A 20,074-nucleotide genomic window follows, 5' to 3' on the forward strand; every position below is an offset into this window, starting at 1 on the left:
CTAGGTGTAACTTCTTTATACTGTCTCCTAGCCCTTTATCTGATTGATTTGCCAGTTGTCCTCAGTAGTAACATTATCTTCAATTTTTTTTTTCTTTTAAAATTTGCAGAATGTAACCATCCCTGTGGCAGCTGGAATAGTTCAAGATGAGTTCTCTATGAGTTTGAAGATGAGTACTTACCTGGTAGCGTTCATTGTTGCAAATCTGAAGAATATCAGTAAGGAGACTAATAGGACTCTGGTATGTTTCCACTGTACTTTTAACCTCTACACATACATGAGTAGCTCATTGGGTTGTTTTCCTGCTGACTCTGTGCCTATCACCTATTATTATAAGAGTGTCTAGCAAATTATCTTATGCTATGGACTGGATTGATTCCAGAGCTGCGGCCCGCTTGTGTTGCCAGAACTTGACAGCAGGCTCCTGGCTGCAGAAAGTCTGCCCAGAGCCAGGGTATAGTGATGCAAACCCCTTGCACAGCTCACAGTGCTGGGGGATCCAGAGCTGGTGCCACAAGTGGGAAGGGCTTGTCTGTGAGGGAGCAGTGCCAAGCCAGCCAGTGCCTGTCCTGCGCAGGCTCCATTGGCAGAGTTCCGGTGATGCCCCAGCTGGAATGTTAACCTGTCTACCCCCAGTGGAGTCACGGCAGGTGACAATAGTGCTACTCCTCTCTCACATCACTGCACATGAGAGCAGGAGCTGCAGAAGCACTCTCCTGTACCCAACAAAGGGAGTCTGGCTCTATATCTGTTACTTGCAGCCAACCATCCAAACTAGTCTATGCTCCAATTAGGACAGACTCGGGCCAGAATTTTAAGTCCATATGTAGGTACCTGAATATTTCTGACCTGACTTTTCAAAAATGCTGAGCACCTAGCAACTGCTATAGACTTCATTTAATCTTTGGTGGCATTGCTTCAGGGATATGGCCTGCTGGGTTGGAAGGCAGCTGTATACTAGAGAATGACAAGAAGGAAGATACTTAAGAGGGATCTTTCAACATTCAGGAAGTGTGGGAGCTTCACATGAGTAACAGTTTGGGGATCAGACCCTGTCACTGTAGCAGGAGCTCCCTTTTGTGATGTACTAGTGTTTTCCATTTCTTGTCTAGAAGGAGCCAAAGAGTAGCTTTGTTAACAAAGCTGCAGGAGGGAAAGGAAGCCCTGATCAGATATACTGCTAAGAAATGTTATCTTGATCTAAATTTCTCTAAACCAATATGCAGAGTAAAATTGTGGATTTTTATCAGACTTCCCTTCTAGCCTGGGCAAGTAGTTGTAATTCGAGCTAAATAGGCCAGGCTCTGTGGTCCAGCTTCAAGTGGCTTTTTTTCCCCTTTTGGTTGGTATTTTTAGCTCAATAACTTAACCACATTTTCCTTTTTAAGGTAAGTCTTTAGCCCATGTGTTTGCAAAGAGAAACTTAAAAAGTTATGAAGCAAATGTAAACTTATGCAAATCTCTCTGCCTGTGTTTGCAGAGAGCCTGAAACTACACCTTAGAGGTGTGACCTGTTCTTGTTCATGTCAGTGAGGTTAACTCGCATGTCCAATGATGGTTATTAAAATTTCTACATTTAAACTATATTTATTGCTGATCAAAGCCTGTAAGAGATGAGAGGGAGGATCACAGATCTTCAGTCTACTCAGAGGTTGCATCTACACTGCTGTGTTTTTGTGTGTGTATGGGCGCGGGGTTGTTTTTTTGTGTGTGTGTTTTTTGTTTTGTTTTTTTTTTAAGACCCACATGGCCAAGAGCTCAAGTCAGCTGTCTTGGGCTCATGCTACGGGGCTAAAAATAACCGTGTAAATGCTTGGGCTGGAGCCTGGGCTCTGAAATCCAATAAGTGGAAAGAGGCTCACAGCCAAGTCCAAGCCCAAGTGCCTACACTGCAATTTTTAGCCCCATAGCATGAGCCTGAGACAGTTGACCCAAGGTCTGAAACTGTGTGTGTGCGTGATTAGTGAGGTTTCCTTTTGACTCCATGAGTGGCTGGCACTCGAGAGTACCACCACTTATTTTATTTTTTCCCCCCTTCCACTCTAACCCATGGAGTCCCCGAAACAAAACCGTTTAGGAGCAGATCCCAGTGCAGCATCTGAGCCCCCTCAGGTGGAACCAAACCTAAAGAATTCAGCGGAGCCCAGGAAGGCATACAAGCCCCACTGTGGGGGAGCCAAACCTAAGGAGACCAGCAATGCCCTTGGGTATATATAAACTCTACCGAAGGGGAGCCAAGTAAAGGGAGCCCAGCATAGTCTCTGAGGGTATGTCTACACTACGAAATTAGTTCGAATTTATAGAAGCCGGTTTTATAGAAATCGGTTGTTTACAGCCGATTGTGTGTGTTCCCACATAAAATGCTCTAAATGCTCTAGTCGGCGGACCGCGTCCACAGTACGAGGCTAGCGTCGACTTCCGGAGCATTGCACTATGGGTAGCTATCCCACAGCTATCCCACAGTTCCCGCAGTCTCCGCCGCCCCTTGGAATTCTGGGTTGAGATCCCAATGCCCGGATGATGCAAAACAGTGTCGCGGGAGGTTCTGGGTACATGTCGTCAGGCCCCTCCCCCCCCCCCCCCCCCCCCCGGTCACAGCAACGGCAGACAATAGATTCGCGCCTTTTTACCTGGGTTACCTGTGCAGACAACATACCACGGCAAGCATGGAGCCCGCTCAGCTCACCGTCACCATATGTCCTCTGGGTGCCGGCAGACGTGGGACTGCATTGCTACACAGGAGCAGCTGCTAACTGCCTTTTGGCGGTAGACGGTGTAGCATGAGTAATAGCCGTGGGGCTGGCAGCCGTAGGGCTGCATTGCACCAGCCCCTTGCCCTTTGGTAGGAGATGGTATATTATGACTGGTATCCGTCGTCGTCGTACTGCAGTGGCTGTCAATCATGGCCACCTGGGCAGAAATGCTACTGTCTCGATGATGATGGCTACCAGTCGTAGTATAGTATTTTCTGCCAATTGCCCAGTATTGTCTGCTAAGCACCCAGAAGAGGCCGAGGGCGATCTGGGTGCTGGCGGACGTGGGGCTGGCAGACGTGGGGCTGCATTGCTACACAGCAGCAGCCCCTTGCCTTTTGGTAGACGATGGTATATTACGATTGGTAACCGTCGTCATCATACTGCAGAGGCTATCACTCATGCTGCACCGTCGGCTGCCAGCTTAAGATGTAAAAAATAGATTTGTTCTTTATTCATTTGCTTCCCCTTCCTCCGTGAAATCAACGGCCTGCTAAGCCCAGGGTTTTCAGTTTAATCTTTGGGGGGACCATTCTGTGTGACAGTTTGTGTTTCTCCCTGATGCACAGCCACCTTTCTTGATTTTAATTCCCTGTTCCTGTACCTGTACGCCATGTCATCACTCGGCCCTCCCTCCCTCCCGCCCTCCCTCCTTCTCCTGGTCCATCAGATACTAGTTTCGCGCCTTTTTTCTGACCAGGCGCTAGCACTGGGATCATGGAGCCCGCTCAGATCACAGCGGCAATTATGAGCACTATGAACACCACGCGCATTGTCCTGGAGTATATGCAGAGCCAGGACATGCCAAGGCGAAACCCGGACCAGCCGAGGAGGCGATTGCAGCGCGGCGAAGAGAGTGATGAGGAAATTGACATGGACATAGACCTCTCACAAGGCACAGGCCCCAGCAATGTGGAAATCATGGTGTCACTGGGGCAGGTTCATGCCGTGGAACGCCGATTCTGGGCCCGGGAAACAAGCACAGACTGGTGGGACCGCATCGTGCTGCAGGTATGGGACGATTCCCAGTGGCTGCGAAACTTTCGCATGCGTAAGGCCACTTTCATGGAACTTTGTGACTTGCTTTCCCCTGCCCTGAAACGCCAGGATACCAAGATGAGAGCAGCCCTCACAGTTGAGAAGCGAGTGGCGATAGCCCTGTGGAAGCTTGCAACGCCAGACAGCTACCGGTCAGTCGGGAATCAATTTGGAGTGGGCAAATCTACGGTGGGGGCTGCTGTGATCCAATTTGCCAGGGCAATGAAAGACCTGGTGATATCAAGGGTAGTGACTCTGGGCAACGTGCAGTCAATAGTGGATGGTTTTGCTGAAATGGGATTCCCAAACTGTGGCGGGGCCATAGACGGAACCCATATCCCTATCTTGTCACCGGAGCACCAAGCCACCGACTACGTAAACCGCAAGGGGTACTTTTCAATGCTGCTGCAAGCCCTGGTGGATCACAAGGGACGTTTCACCAACATCAACGTGGGATGGCCGGGAAAGGTACATGATGCTCGCGTCTTCAGGAACTCTGGTCTGTTTCGAAAGCTGGAGGAAGGGACTTTCTTCCCGGACCAGAAAGTAACCATTGGGGATGTTGAAATGCCTATCGTGATCCTTGGGGACCCAGCCTACCCCTTAATGCCATGGCTCATGAAGCCGTACACAGGCAGCCTGGACAGGAGTCAGGACCTGTTCAACTACAGGCTGAGCAAGTGCCGAATGGTGGTGGAATGTGCATTTGGACGTTTAAAAGCGCGCTGGCGCAGCTTACTGACTCGCTCAGACCTCAGCGAAAAGAATATCCCCATTGTTATTGCTGCTTGCTGTGCGCTCCACAATATCTGTGAGAGTAAGGGGGAGACCTTTATGGCGGGGTGGGAGGTTGAGGCAACTCGCCTGGCCGCTGATTACGCGCAGCCAGACACCGGGGCGGTTAGAGGAGCACAGCAGGGCGCGGTGCGCATCAGAGAAGCTTTGAAAACGAGTTTTGTGACTGGCCAGGCTACTGTGTGAAACTTCTGTTTGTTTCTCCTTGATGAACCCTCCAACCTTCCCCCCCCCCCCCGACCCGGTTCACTCTACTTCCCTGTAAACCAACCACTCCACCCCACCCTCCCCTCCCCAATTCGAGCACCTCTTGCAGAGGCAATAAAGTCATTGTTTTTTCACATTCATGCATTCTTTATTAGTTCCTCACAGAAGTAGGGGGATAATTGCCAAGGTAGCCTGGGATGGGTGGGGGAGGAGGGATGGAAAAGGACACACTGCTTTTTAAAACTTTAAGTCTTATTGAAGGCCAGCCTTCTGATGCTTGGGCGATCATCTGGGGTGGAGTGACTGGGTGGACGGAGACCCCCCCACCGTGTTCTTGGGCGTCTGGGTGAGGAGGCTATGGAACTTGGGGAGGAGGGCTGTTGGTTAAACAGGGGCTGTAGCGGCGGTCTCTGCTCCTGCTGCCTTTCCTGCAGCTCAACCATACGCTCGAGCATATCCGTTTGATGCTCCAGCAGACGGAGCATTGACTCTTGCCGTCTGTCTGCAAGCTGACGCCACCTATCGTCTTCAGCCCGCCACTTGCTCTTTTCATCCCGCCATTCAGCCCGCCACCTCTCCTCTCGTTCATATTGTGCTTTTCTCATGTCCGACATTGACTGCCTCCACGCATTCTGCTGTGCTCTATCAGCGTGGGAGGACATCTGCAACATATCGTCCCGCGTCCTACGTTTTCTCTTTCTAATGTTCACTAGCCTCTGCGAAGGAGAAACATTTGCAGCTGGTGGAGGAGAAGGGAGAGGTGGTTAAAAAAGACACATTTTAGAGAACAATGGGTACACTCTTTCATTACAAGGTCGCATATTTCGGCTTGCAGGCAGCCATGGTAGGCCACAGTGTTTTGGCTTTTTTAACCTTCTTAACATGCGGGAAAGGTTTCAAACAGCAGCGCATTTCCCATATCAAGGATGAATTGGGTTGTCCATTTAAAATGGGTTTTCAATGTAAAAGGAGGGGCTGCGGTTTCCCGGTTAACATGCGGCACAAACCCAAGTAAACCACCCCCCTCCCACACACACACGATTCTCTGGGATGATCACTTCACCCCTCCCCCCCACTGCGTGGTTAACAGCGGGGAACATTTCTGTTCAGAAGAGCAGGAACGAGCGCCTCTGAATGTCCCCTTAATAAAATCACCCCATTTCAACCAGGTGACCGTGAATGATATCACACTCCTGAGGATAACAAAGGGAGATAAGGAATGGATATTGTCTGCATGCCAGCAAACACCGGGACCATACGCTGCCATGCTTTGTCATGCAATGATTCCAGACAACGTGCTACTGGCCTGGAGTACATGAAGGAGAGCTTTCTGGAGATGTCCCTGGAGGATTTCCGCTCCATCCCCATACACGTTAACAGACTTTTCCAGTAGATGTACTGGCCACGATTGCCAGGGAAAATTAATCATTAAACACGCTTGCTTTTAAACCATGTGTAATGTTTACAAATATTTACAAAGGTACACTCACCAGAGGTCTCCTGTGTGACCTGAGGGTCTTGGGTGAGTTCAGGGGTTACTGGTTCCAGGTCCAGGGTCACAAACATATCCTGGCTGTTGGGGAAACTGGTTTCTCCGCTTTCTTGCTGCTGTGAGCTACCTACAGTACCTCCATCCTCATCTTCCTCGTTCCCCGAACCGTCATCCCTGTGTGTTTCTCCATTGACGGAGTCATAGCACACGGTTGGGGTAGTGTTGGCTGCACCCCCGAGAATGGCATGCAGCTCCGCGTAGAAGCGGCAAGTTTGCGGCTCTGCCCCGGACCTTCTGTTTGCTTCTCTGGCTTTGTGGTAGGCTTGCCGTAGCTCCTTAATTTTCACGCGGCACTGCTGTGTGTACCTGTAATGGCCTCGGTCCTTCATGGCCTTGGAGACCTTTTCTAATACTTTGCCATTTCTTTTACTGCTACGGAGTTCAGCTAGCACTGATTCATCTCCCCATATGGCGAGCAGATCCCGTACCTCCCGTTCGGTCCATGCTGGAGCTCTTTTGCGATCCTGGGACTCCATCACGGTGACCTGTGCTGATGAGCTCTGCGTGGTCACCTGTGCTCTCCATGCTGAGCAAACAGGAAATGAAATTCAAACGTTCGCGGGTCTTTTCCTGTCTACCTGGTCAGTGCATCTGAGTTGAGAGTGCTGTCCAGAGCGGTCACAATGAAGCACTGTGGGATAGCTCCTGGAGGCCAATAACGTCGAATTCCGTCCACACTACCCCAATTCCGACCCGCAAAGGCCGGTTTTATCGCTAATCCCCTCGTCGGAGGTGGTGTAAAGAAACCGGTTTAAAGGACCCTTTAAGTCGAAAGAAAGGGCTTCGTCGTGTGGACGTGTCCAGGCTTATTTCGATTTAACGCTGCTAAAGTCGACCTAAACCCGTAGTGTAGACCAGGCCTGAGAGCATCTAAAGTGGCCAGCCCATGTATAATGTTATGTATTGAGACTCCCTTTTGCATCATGAACACTTTAATGTGGAAAATGGATCGAACATAAAGTGCTTTCTTTAAATGACTATATTTATAAAATATGGGCTAATGAGCACTTAAAACTCTTAAATGGTGCTTAGTACTGCTGCTGTGACAAACTTTTAGTATTTCTAGAAAGGCCAACCCAAACTTCTTCAGCACATGTAATTGGTTCAGAATTCTCCACTCAAGATGAAAGAGCCTCCTTAGCCATCCAGCTGAAATGTTTTTGGATTTTGAATGGAAACTAAAGGGGCTAGAATTTGTGCATTCCCACAGTCAAGTCATCGGAGTGGAACACAGCATCTCAGCAGCTGAAATAGCAGCTGCTATCTCTCCATACCTACTGTACTGGGTGGGGAGGGATTGGAGCAACTGGATCTACCTAAACAAGATTCCTGTGGCCTCTCCCCAATAATCCCCTTGTTTCTAGCTACTTTGGAGCTGTTACAGTGAGACCCTCAAGCTCACAAGATGTATGGAATCTCTGTCCTGCCCTCTCCACTTCATCCAGTTTACCCCAGCTCAGGGCTTAAATGGTGCAAAGAACAGTAACTCCTGGGAGAATTGTATTCTTAGAGTTGTCATCAACAAATGCTTAACCTGTGCATCAGGACTCAAACTAGCATTACACCCATTCCCATGCATTTGGGGGATAAATATACCTCAAACAGGGTCAATTGATGATGAATAAAAGAAGCAACAACAATCTTCAAACATTTTGATATCAAATGAATGTGATTTTTATATATATTTCCTTAAAACTGGCCAGGGAATTGCCCCTATCCACTTAGTGTTTTGCCTACCACTTCCCTCTCTTGCTGTGTGTGATTCATTCCATGAAATATTTTCTTGCTTCTCATTTTATTTTGCCAGGTATCTATATATGCCATGCCACAGAAGCTAGGCCAAGTTGAGCATGCCCTAGACACAGCAGTGAAGCTCCTGGAGTTTTATCAGAAGTATTTTCATATAGAGTATCCTCTTCAAAAATTAGGTAAAGTATTTTCATCTATCATTCATATATTTTCTAATAAGTAGCAGTTTTTTCCATACTTCAGAGGGTTCTTCAAAATAAAAATAACTTAAGAATAAAAAACCCCTCCAAAACCAGACTTTAAAAAAAATATTAAAATTCAATACCTGTTTAGCTAGGCTTGTATGAGTGTGTGGGAAATGGGTCTCAGGCTCAAGAAGTTTGCAAACCTTTGGCTTAAAGGTAAGAAAGGCCAATTCAGTGTGTCCTCTGGAGAAGGTTTTGCTGTACATTTAACACCAGGTGCTCAGATAGGGACATAGAGAATTCTCTGTGTGTGACATATTTAACTGACACAAACCTGAAAAACTGTTTCTCCGTACGTAATTGCTCTTGAAATCAATGGGTCTACTTGTTTACCTATAGCTAGTATGTAGTGTTTGCAGCATTGGTGTCTAAATAGTGAAGTTTGATAGCAATCTATCTGTAGATATAGATGTGGTAGAACAGGTAGATCTGAAGTGCAGCATTACTGTAACTTGTGATTGTCTGGTTCATTTATTTATTTCCCCTCCCTCCCTAGATTTGGTAGCTATTCCTGATTTCCAGGCAGGCGCTATGGAAAACTGGGGTTTAATCACCTTTAGAGAGACAACACTCCTTTATGATGATAAAACGTCTTCAGCAATGGATAAAAAGCTGGTAACTGCAGTGATTGCCCATGAGCTGGCTCATCAGGTACTGGATTGAGATGCTGTATTTGAACAGTGCAATCTTCTCTCACTCTAACACTCCCCCTTCCCTGTTACACTTGCCTAGGATCTGCACTGCACCGGATATAGAGCTTGTGGGTATTTTGCTCTTGGTGTAGCAGGAAACTGAAAGTTACAGACCTCTGGGTCATAATCTCTTTTCTAGCTTGTTCGTGGGGAAGCACGACTAAGTGTTGCCCTATACATAGGACTTGTGGCAAAACCACAATGTAGCCCTTCATAAAGTATCTTTCCTTATTTGGATTATACATTTGTTATGATCTTGAAACTTGACTGACCTTTCTCACATCTTGCACAATTAAAAACTGTTGGGTTTTTTTTGGTTCCCCCCCCCCCCCCAGTGGTTTGGTAATCTAGTAACTATGGAATGGTGGAATGATCTTTGGCTGAATGAAGGATTTGCCACTTTTATGGAATACATTGCCATGGAAAGAACTTTCCCAGAGCTGCAGACTGTGAGTATTTCATCTAAATCTGAAGTTTTGTCCCATCAATGAGGTTTCTTTTTAATTCTGACATAAACATTTTGAAACAGATAAATTGATGTTTTCTTCATGGGCACAAAATAATGGGCAAAACTTCTTTGCTTTGTTTAATCACTGATCTAGTGTTTAACACTGAATCATACTTTGCACGAGTGTGTATTTTAACCTACTGTGCAATTTACATGTTGCATGCTTCTACATCTCATTTAATATCTTGTGGTTGTAACTTTTCAGTCAAACAAGTTGCTTTAATAAAAAAAAAAGCAAAATTGCTGTTTGAAGCCAAAATTTCACCACTTGGTGGTGCCAAAAATGTTTTATCAAACTCCCCCTGCATGCACACTTAAAGAAAATGGTATCTAAATCTTCACATAAAATATATGTTGGCCCCAGAGCAACTTGACTATTTTATTCATTGATCTTTCTTTCTTTTTCTGATCAGGAGTGCTCTAAGGACTCAATCCTGTACTAGTAACCACATTAGCAGACCTCTGCACCCAGGCAGAACCCCAATGAAATAATAAAAAAAAAAGGCAATATCAGCTATCACACTGTTGGATAGTAGTAGGTCAGACTTTTAAGTGTAGGAGGTAACGGTACTCTGGTAATATTCAGTGCGTTTATTTAAAGTTGCTGCATGTAAATCTAAAATGTAATAAAGATTTCAAGGTTCTGGTGTCAAGATCAGGTTTAATGTTCAGTGTGCGTATTCCTAACAAGTCATCTATAATCCAGTGACTTCACTGCAATTTTTTTAGACTTTAATTGTTGTGGAATTACTTCATCTATTCATTTTATAAATCCTTGCCAGCCCAAATCAACCTGTGTTGGACAATGTATTAGCTAAAACACTTCAGTATTTCTGAAGATATGGCAGGTGATTAGATTATTATACATCATCATACTGTGGGTGTGCAGGCTGCTTTACAGATGCAAATAGCAGACACTGGTTCCTGTACCAACAAACTTTACAGTATATGACCCCGACCCTGTGAAAGGATCTGCCTACATCAAACCTTTTGGCTCTGTAGAGTCCCATTGACTTTAATATGTATGTGCCTTGATTCTGTGTCTGGCAGCATAATCAAGTTACAAATGATGCCAATTACAGACTCTACAAAATCCTACAGTTTATGAGAAATCCTACCTCTATTGAATGCCAAGGGTTTTAACTATAGATGAATCACTGCTGTGAAGAGAGCAGGGCCAGCTCCAGGCACCAGCCGACCAAGCACGTGCTTGGGGCGGCACCTTATAAGGGGCGGCCAATGTTGGGGTGGCGGGGCGGCACTCGAGGGTTTTTTTTGTTTGTTTTTTTGTTTCGGTGGCATGGCGCTGGGCTTCGGGGGGGGTAGGGGTTTGGGCGGCCCAGCGCTTGGTGGGGGCGGGGTTGGGCGGCCCGGCCTGGTGCTGGGGGGGGAGGGGGGCGGGGGTTTGGCTGGCGCGGCGCTCCGGGGGTTTGGCTGGCGCGGCGCTCAGGGGGGCGGGGGTTTGGCCGGCCCGGCACTTGGGGGGGCGGGGGGAGGGGGTGCAGGGGTTTACCCGGCTCGGAGCAGCCCTCAGGGGTTTTGGGCAGCTTGGGGACGGGGTAGGGGTTTGGGCGGCCCGGCGCAGCAATCGGCAGGGGAGGGGGGTGTTACGGCGGGGTGGCACTCTTCTTTTTTACCTGGGGTGGCAAAAAAGTTAGAGCCAGTCCTGGAAGAGAGGCAGGTTTTTGTGGAGAGACTGGGTCTTTGGACTCTTCATTCTTGTAGGTTATGGAGTTGTGCATGGTAGCTCTCTTCATAGCAATTCAGATAAAGTTTAACAGAATGTGACCATTAGTAAGCTTCTGCTGCTGCAGTTTGGGAGGAAGAGAGCTGATGGTTCCACAGTGAGCTGACAATGATAATCTTAGAGGAGATTGACTGACTGGTTTCCTGTCTCCAGTGCGAGAAGAAAAGAGAGATTGAGCCTCAAAATGGAGAGGGTCAGAAGACTATGCTACCGTGCCAAGTAAATAGGACAGCAGGGAGAAGGAAAGCTTAATTTATCTATTCCAGGCTCTTGAGTTCCAGTTCTGAATTATGGAGAATTTGCCATAATCCTTTATTGTTCTAACTTCTCACGTGGGTATAAACTCCTATTCCTCTTTTAGGATGAAGAATTCCTGAAACTACGATTCAAGACTATGATGAAAGACTCCTTAAATGCCTCACGTCCAATCTCCTCTGCTGTCCAGTCTTCAGAGCAGATTGAAGAAATGTTTGATACGCTTTCCTATATCAAGGTAACCTCAGAAGAGGCTAACAAATCACTCTGTCTTTTGTGTTTTGTATACCTCTTTTTTCCAAAATATTCTTATTTTGGGAAATAACACATTGTCAGGAACTTTTTCTTTAATTATCCTTGTGGCTATAATGCAAGTTAGGCTGCTCACAAAGTGCAAGTTTCTTTACTTGGCCTCCATTATTTTTATCTCTAGAGAAGACTGTACATTTCATGAGGGATTTTCTGTGTTTTAATACTGATTAAATTATTTTCCTATAAGTAGACATTTGATCCCATTCAGTATACAGACATACATGCCCAGCAGTGTAGCTGGTTCTGTGCCTTTCCTTTCCCACCCCAGCTTCCATGACTTTACCCATCAACCCCCACCGCATCCCCCTGCCCTCCAGGGACTTAGGTGGGGCAGTGGGGGCATGGAGTCCCCTTGCACTCTGGTGATCTCCAGATCCTGGAATTACTCCTTAAGGGCAATCATAGCTGGATGAAAATTAGGGCAGCCCTGAGATTGTTGTAAATTGTGTCAGGGACTAGACCTAGGATCAGGGTTGGACCCAGCATTAGTAGGATGTAAAAGTGTCAAAAATCACCCTTTTCCTCTCACATTTCAATTGTGTGTTGAACAGAACTCAGCTGCACCCAAGAATCTGTCTGTCTTTCCATAGGAAACGATTTTATGCACATCTCTATTGTTTGTGTCCCTCACTTTCCTCCTCCATAGTTTCTGTAAACACTTCTAGTTTACTACAACACAAAAATAAACCCAAATATTGACACCATCACATCTTAAACACATATTTAGATTTGCTAAACCTGTTTTATTCTTTCAGCTTCCGTGTTGTATTCCACATTAACTTAAAAGCAAGACATTTTTTTTTCCTTGTTAACTTTTGACTTTGACCTTTTCATCATCTTTGTGCTTTTTGGGGGGTGAGAAGTGGGAAACTAGTACCTAAAGAGAGACTTTTTTGTTTTTTTTTCTTTTTAAATAGATAGAGCTTAAAATCTAACACTTATCATCCCAACACCCTGGGGACTTCTTAGATGCCAATTGGAGCATTACAATTGAAGCAGCTTGCCATAAAGAAGGCTCTACATTTCCATTGGTGCGCCGCTCTCTCAAGTGGAAGCACAAGAGCATGTCACTTTCAAGCTGCCTTGCTTGTGAGGCTCTGATAGGTATCTGTCCCTAAGATGTGTGATGACAGGGGCTTTGCACTGCCAAATAGCACCAGATTGTTGTTTTCGGGTTCCAGATGATTATTGTACACCACCTTAATAAAGAGATTACTTTTAAGGGGCTACTGGGAAATCAATAGGAAGGCTAAGAACTGCAGTTGATCCAATCTTTCACTCAGAATATCTTCAGAGACACCCATGTGGTTTTAAGAGTGGTTTACTTCACATTTAAATCCTACGCTTTAATGGCCTGATCTAAAACCTATTCATGGAGTTCATGGAAAGACTCCTAATGACTTCAGTGGACTCTGGATCAGGCCCTAAATATTAAATATTGCACTGAATAACTTTTGATTTATTCTTGCCCTGGTAAGTGTAGTTCTTCAAGTAGATACAGATGTGTATTCTAAGTAGGTGGGTGCATGCCAGAGATCTAGCAGTACCCATAGAGGGATGGCGCTTGTGCCTCATGACTGTAGCCCCTCCCCTGGCTATATAAGGCTGCGTCACCCAAACCACCTTCAGTTGCTTCGTACCACCCATCAGCTGGAGTTGGCACTCTGGGCAGTGGTGTTTGTTTACAAACTTGTGACTTTTGGCTTTTGTTTCCCCCCCCCCCCCCCAAGCCTAGTTGTTGTACATAGTTGATAATTAGTAATAAGTAGCTAGTGTCGTGGTTTTTTTTGTTTAGTAGTAGTGCTCCCTGGTGATGCCCTCACTGCAGTTCAAGCATTGCCCTTTGTGTGGAGGGGCGATTCCCCGATAGCGACCCCCACACGTGGTGCTTGCTTTTCCTGAGCAAAGCCCATCTAAAGGAGTGCTGCTCCTCTTCTTAAAAGAGCAGCAGATGGACTCAGGTGACATGGGACCTTTCGTTTGAAGCAGCCATGAGGGCTTACTGTGATCGGCGTCGGCCCACCTACCCGCTAGGGGGCGGTGGGGAGCTACGAGATCACTGGCCGGCCTGGGTCACGCCTCCGTCAGCGGGGAATTAGTGGCGGGGCGGCCGCCAGCCTGAGTCTGTAGCGCGCCCCTCAGGCAGGGGAGCGCCGGCTTAAGGACAGTAGCGCGCCCCTCAGGCAGGGGAGCGCCGGCTTAAGGACAGTAGCGCGCCCCTCAGGCAGGGGAGCGCCGGCTAAGGTCCCGGCGTGGCTCTGCCGGGTAGGGGAACTCAGGCCCACCCTACACCACTGCGCTCCAGCCCAGGGCCCTGACAGTGGCAGAACGAGGGTCCCACCACTGGGTCAGCGGGGTCGTCCCGCTACATAGACTCACCACTGTGCATCTCTGTCCCTGGGCTATTTCCTACCCGATTGCTCACCCGAATCCCTCTGGTCCCGTGAGTGCGTCGGGGTAGTCCGCTGCTGGCAGCTCTGGCTCCCCCTCAGGCTCAGGCTCTTCCAGCTCCTCTGGGTACTCGGCTGCTGGCAGCTCCCGCTCCCCCTCCGGCTCCTCCAGTTCCTCTGGGTACTCGGCAGCAGGCAGTCCTGGCAGCCCCAGTCCGTCCTCCAGGTGAGGTTTCCACGGGTCCAGGGCCTCCCCTGGTGTGGCAGCAGGCTCTGAAGGGAGCAGCCCGCGGTCTGTGTTTGCCTCCCTCCCTGGTGCTGCCCTCACTGAGCTAAGGGCCCTGCCCTTTATACTTCCTGTTCCACCCCTCCCCTTCCGGGGGGTGGAGCGAGCTTGGGCTGGCCCCGCCCACTCAGGCTGAGGGAAAGGCCCTTTACCCTCAGGTTCGGAGGGAAGCCACCCTGGCTCCCTACACTTACCCAGTACCAAGGCCTTCCTCAGGCCACAGGTAGGCGATCTGCAGCTCCTTCTCTTTGACCCTGCACTGCAGTGTGTCCCGGTCATGGTCCCTTTCTGTCATGCATCATGAAATCTGTTAGTAGGCATCATAATTCCTATGGCTGGAGCACAGCTGGGACTGGACACCCTCCTCTCCCCAAATGCTGATGAGGTCCAGCAGCTTGGCATTGCTCCAAGGAGGGGATCGCCTGGTGCATGGAGCAGGCATGGTCACCTGGAAAGATGCACTGAGACCACTGCACGTGTCACCGACAAACAGGAAGGGGACTTGCAAAATTCCCAAGGAATTTAAGGGGTGGGGCTCGCAGTTGGTCACCTAAGGGCAGGGCAATAGAGTTCAAACCGATGACCAGAGAGGTGAGAACAGGCATTGTGGGACGCCTCCCGGAGGCCAATTGAAGAACTGTAATGGACCAGGGTGTCTACACTGGCACTGTAGCCCTGGCATAGAAAGCTGTACGCCTCTCGTCGGGGTGGCTTTTTTACAGCACTGCAACTGCACAGTTTCTGTGCACTAAGTGGCTTGGCAGCATGTAAACCTTGGGAATTGCAATGCAGAAAGCTTCTTTGCTGCGCAGAAACTTACCAGTGTAGACAAGGCACAAATGTTAAATAGCTGGAGTTCCCCGGAGGTCTTTCAGTTTTCTTTATTCTTTCTCCAGTGTATGTTTTAGTATCAACAATGTGACGTACATAAACTATTCAGGGTCAGGGTCACTTTAGCTGCAATCTGTCTATCCTTGGGCCATTTATTGACTGGGTTGCTGTGATGTATGAATGTTTCCATGGAGGATCCTAGTGTTCAACTGAGTAAAACCCCAGGTCGTTCTGCAGACATGAATTGCTCCATGACTTCACTGATGGAAACAGATCTAAAAATAATATTCAGCCCTGTGCAGACTTAGCAGTTTGAAAGGCTTATTTTACAAAATATTTTCATGTGCTTTTCAAGCTTTTAAACAGGCAGCATCCGTAAATATACTTGTTGGCATTTCTCGTCCCTGTTTTAACTTACTGAAGTATCTCGCTTTCTTTTATGATTCCTGTTTGGCTTTATCAATCTTGTGTAGTTGCTTACGTATTAGTATTTAACACCAGCAAGGGTGGTGAGGTACAGCACTTAACAGTATTATTAATGAAATCTGACAACCATCGACAATGCATCCACTAGAACGCCATTTCTTTCACATGGTACTAATTAGAAAGTCTTTCTTTCAGACTAAGTTAATGTCAGTGAAACTTCATTGTTTTTTGTTTGTTTGTTTGTTTGTGTCTTTTTAAATCTGTAAACATTTTCCCAAGCAGCTTAGATTGTCAAAATAATTGCATTCAGACTAAACTCCCTGGGCCGAAATTTCAATTTTCTCTCCTAAATTATCTCCTAGTGGTACTGACAGTCTTGTAATCTGTACATGCTTCTCCTTAATCGGGTTCTTAAACCTTTTTTCTCTTACGGACTTTTTTTTTTTTTTTTTTAGGGAGCTTCCCTTTTGTTGATGCTGAAAAAGTATATTAAACATGATAGTTTTCAAGCTGGGATTGAGAATTATTTGCATAATCACAGCTACGGATCCACCCGGAGCGATGATTTATGGGATAGCATGAATGAGGTAACCATCTTGGATATTCTTAGTTTGGGTTTTTGCATGATGTACTATAATGAAATGTGAAAAGCAAAGACATTTTCTATTTCCTTGTATTAGTGCTGCTAAATAAGATCATATATTGCAGGCATATATTTAAAAGACCTGGTTTATCAGTCACTCTGCTCATGATCACTCATTCCAAAATTCTGTGCGGAGATGCACAAGTGTTGCTCATTTATGTTTGTGCCTAGAAGAGAGCCTGCCAAACTTGCCAGCCCTCCTCTCCCCGGCATTATTTTAAAAAGAGTGCATAAGTGGAATGGGAAAGGTATTCAGAACCATAACTGTCATGTTGCTAGTGTTAAGCTATAGTCCCTGAGCCTACAGACACTTAAACATATGCATATTTTCACTCACGTGAGTAGTCTCACTGATGTCAGTATGGACTAGACAGATGAATAAAATTACTCGTGCTTAAACATCTGTAGGATTTGGGCCCTTGTACAGAAGAAAAGCTTGAATCTCCGTTCCTCCAATGATACTTACTGGGTTGGACTTCTAAAAATACTCACCAATGACCTAACTCTCTCCATTTATTTCAGTGGGAGCAGTTAGGCCAAAGCTGAGTACTTCTGAAAATTGCAACCATAAAATCTGGTTTCCTTTTGATCATAAACATCATTGTCTTTAGAGCAAAACGGAAAATCCATTTCTTTCTTCTAGGCTCCTACAATAGCCTCAAGAACTGGGGTAAAGGAGAAGAGGCTCTTTTTAAAGCATTGAAAAGAAAAACCGAAAACAAACTTTTCACTCTTCTCCTGTGGGAGGAAAGAGAAATTATTTCCCTTGTTGGAGTCCTTCCTGCTTTTATTGGATTTAAGTGATGCTCTAGTGATAGAAGCCAGATAAGAACATAGATTAGTGTTAGCATGCTAAAAATTTCAGATATTAATTTTTAAGAGCATTACTTACACTTCAGCAATTTCCTAGAACTAGGGGGGGCTTCAATGGCACACAATTTACATCGGCTAGCATGGTACCTAGACATTGTAGACCAGCAAGATGCTGTACAGACATGCAAGAAGACTCGATCCCTGCCCTATATGGCTTGCAATCTGAGCAGACAACACAGAAACAAAGGAGATGGGATGTAAGAAAGCAAGAAGATTGATGGTGGTAACAAGCATTGTTAGTTCCAGGATATTTTCTTTGTTTAATTAAACAAGCACTTTGCTGGTGGACTAGGATTAGTTGATCTCTTGGCAAAAGTGTATTTTGAGGAGAAGAAAGTAGAGAGTGGGCAGACTGGGACAGAAAAGGTTTACAAGTGTAGGAAGAACACAGATGAGCATAAGGGAGAGTTTCGTCAACTGGGGGTGGATGAGAGGGTGAATGAGATGAGAGGGAGCTGAAAAATGCCCTTTTGGAGTCAACCCCTAATCAATCAAAAAGTAAATAACTTAAGAACGAATGATGAGCTTTCTCTAGAAATGTTAACAGAAGCTCTTTACAGAGAATTATTTCCCTTGGATTAATAATTCTATTGAGTTTTTAACCCCTATTCAATTCTATAGGACTCTTCCATAAGTGTAGGATGTGCAAATCCTTGTAGGCATAGACCAGTAACTCGAATTTCAGATGGACAGTGAGGGCAGCTGAAGAAGAGAGATGGACAGAATAGCAAGTAATATAGGTGATTTGAACAGTGATAAACTTCCTTTTTCCTTTAGAGCCTGGTCCTGCAAGTTGTTCCAGGTAGGCTGACCCCTGTGCATATACACAGCCCCCCCTTAAAATTAATCCATAAGTTACTTGCTCTGTTTTCCTCTGTCCACATCCTACTTTAGCCTGCTTGGCATTCCCATGTTTCCCTTTATTTGGCTGTCGCTTGGATCTCTTCCATCCAAACAAGAAGATAAAACACTTGTTCACCTCAGTTATTGCTAACAAAATTGGCAAGCCAATACAGAATAATTCTGCACAGGGGCTTAACCTGCTACTTACTTTGGCACTAGTTTCAAGATGGCTCTTGTGTGGTGAGCTGAGGATAGAATTTCTCAAAGAGAAATGAAGAATACCCATTATCTTCCTATTGAAAGTGAATGTCTTTGTGTTTTACAGATCACAAATGGAACACTAGATGTAAAAAAACTGATGAAAACCTGGATTCTGCAGAAAGGATTTCCCTTAGTAACTGTTAAAAGAAAAGGAAAGAGTCTCTATGTCCAGCAGGAGAGATTCTTGCGCAGTGTGGAATCAGAAAATTGGACATCAGATGCAAGGTTATTCTCCCCCAGCACTCAGAAAATATTTACCTTTTACTTTCATGCAATTTAACTGTCTTCAAAGTGCATATTCCTTGCACTTTGACACATTCAGAGCTCTAGTAGTTCTCTCTAAAGAGCAGGTAGTTATAAATGAAGTGAGACACAGCAGTATGCACAGAGGTATTTTATTATTTGTCTTGGAAAAATAAGAGTCCCTGTCTGCTTCCAGCTCAGCAATTGAAATAGACCTTGCATTGCTTTTTCTTGGAACAGAGTTCATCATAACTTAAATTTTATTTATTCATTTTTCTGATGGTTTTTAATTGGCTTGTATGATTAACTCCAGTGCACAATAGGACAACAGGCAGGATTATGTTTGGATTCATTTTCCTATTTAAAGTATAAAAATTTTTCAAGTAGTTGCAGTTTTTAATCTTCAAGCTCAAGTAGTTGGGGCACATAAAGGATGGGTATATGGGGATGAGATAGAAGGTAGACGAGAGGAGTTTGCAAATGTAACAAATGAAGTAGCATTCTGCAGAGGAATGCTGGTGGTGTCTAAAGGACCAGGAAACTTTTTCTTCTTGAACCTGCACATTTTCCTACTAGGCCAAATCTACAGGCTGAGTGCTGACAGAGGACAGTATAGAATGTGGATAAGGAAGCTCTTCCCCCTTACAAAGGTTAAAACTGACCATAAATTAGCATTTGGGTGTGTTAGTTTAATAGCTAAAGATTCCTTGTTTAGGAATAATATCCATAATAGTGGAGGAATACATGGGCAAAAACCATTTTTTTATGGGTCATTAGATACTGGTGCAAATATGAAGCAATTGATAACTGCAAAAATCAATTTGTCAAATGTACTCCATTACCAGGCACCTTATCCTTGTTGTATAACAAGACAAGAACATTCTCAAATGCAGACCCTATGAGATTCTGGTTTTCTCTACCACAGTTGAAATTTAATGGGGAGTTGAGGGCACTTCACATCATGCAAAATTAGGCCCTAAAAAATGATTTTGCCTTTATGAGGATTGGAAGGTTGGTTTTGTACATCTGTCTTCCTGGGTTTTCCATGGATGTCCCTTTGGAGTTGCACTTAGGTGAATAGCTCTTGAAGGATGACTTTTCAGGTGAATAATTCATAGTGATTTGTGTGGAAATTGGTGTGCAACCCAGTTCACATCCCTCAGTGGTTTTGCCCTAGATAAAATTAATTGCACGATTAATCATGCTGTTAAACAATAATAGAATGCCATTTATTTAAATATTTTTGGATGTTTTCTACATTTTCAAATATATTGATTTCAGTTACAACACAGAATACAAAGTGTACAGTGCTCACTTAATATTTTTTATTACAAATATTTTCACTGTAAAAACAAAAGAAATAGTATTTTTCAATTCCCCCATTACAAGTACTGTAGTGCAATCTCTTTATCATGAAAGTTGAAC

General features: G+C 45.5%; 1 protein-coding gene across 4 annotated transcripts in view; it reads left to right on the plus strand.

The window, feature by feature from the left end:
• Positions 1 to 20,074, plus strand: part of LNPEP (leucyl and cystinyl aminopeptidase) — a 97,347-nt gene that overhangs the window by 61,760 nt on the left and 15,513 nt on the right. For all 4 annotated transcript variants that reach the window (XM_065550192.1, XM_065550191.1, XM_065550193.1 and 1 more), the window contains exons 4-10: positions 110 to 241; positions 8,153 to 8,273; positions 8,836 to 8,990; positions 9,367 to 9,480; positions 11,648 to 11,779; positions 16,242 to 16,373; positions 18,471 to 18,631. In XM_065550192.1, the coding sequence (XP_065406264.1) occupies positions 110 to 241; positions 8,153 to 8,273; positions 8,836 to 8,990; positions 9,367 to 9,480; positions 11,648 to 11,779; positions 16,242 to 16,373; positions 18,471 to 18,631 (947 nt within the window). The remainder of the gene's footprint in view (positions 1 to 109; positions 242 to 8,152; positions 8,274 to 8,835; positions 8,991 to 9,366; positions 9,481 to 11,647; positions 11,780 to 16,241; positions 16,374 to 18,470; positions 18,632 to 20,074) is intronic.

Source organism: Chrysemys picta, chromosome 6 (assembly GCF_011386835.1).
Source record: "Chrysemys picta bellii isolate R12L10 chromosome 6, ASM1138683v2, whole genome shotgun sequence".
NCBI classification, from domain to species: domain Eukaryota; kingdom Metazoa; phylum Chordata; order Testudines; family Emydidae; genus Chrysemys; species Chrysemys picta.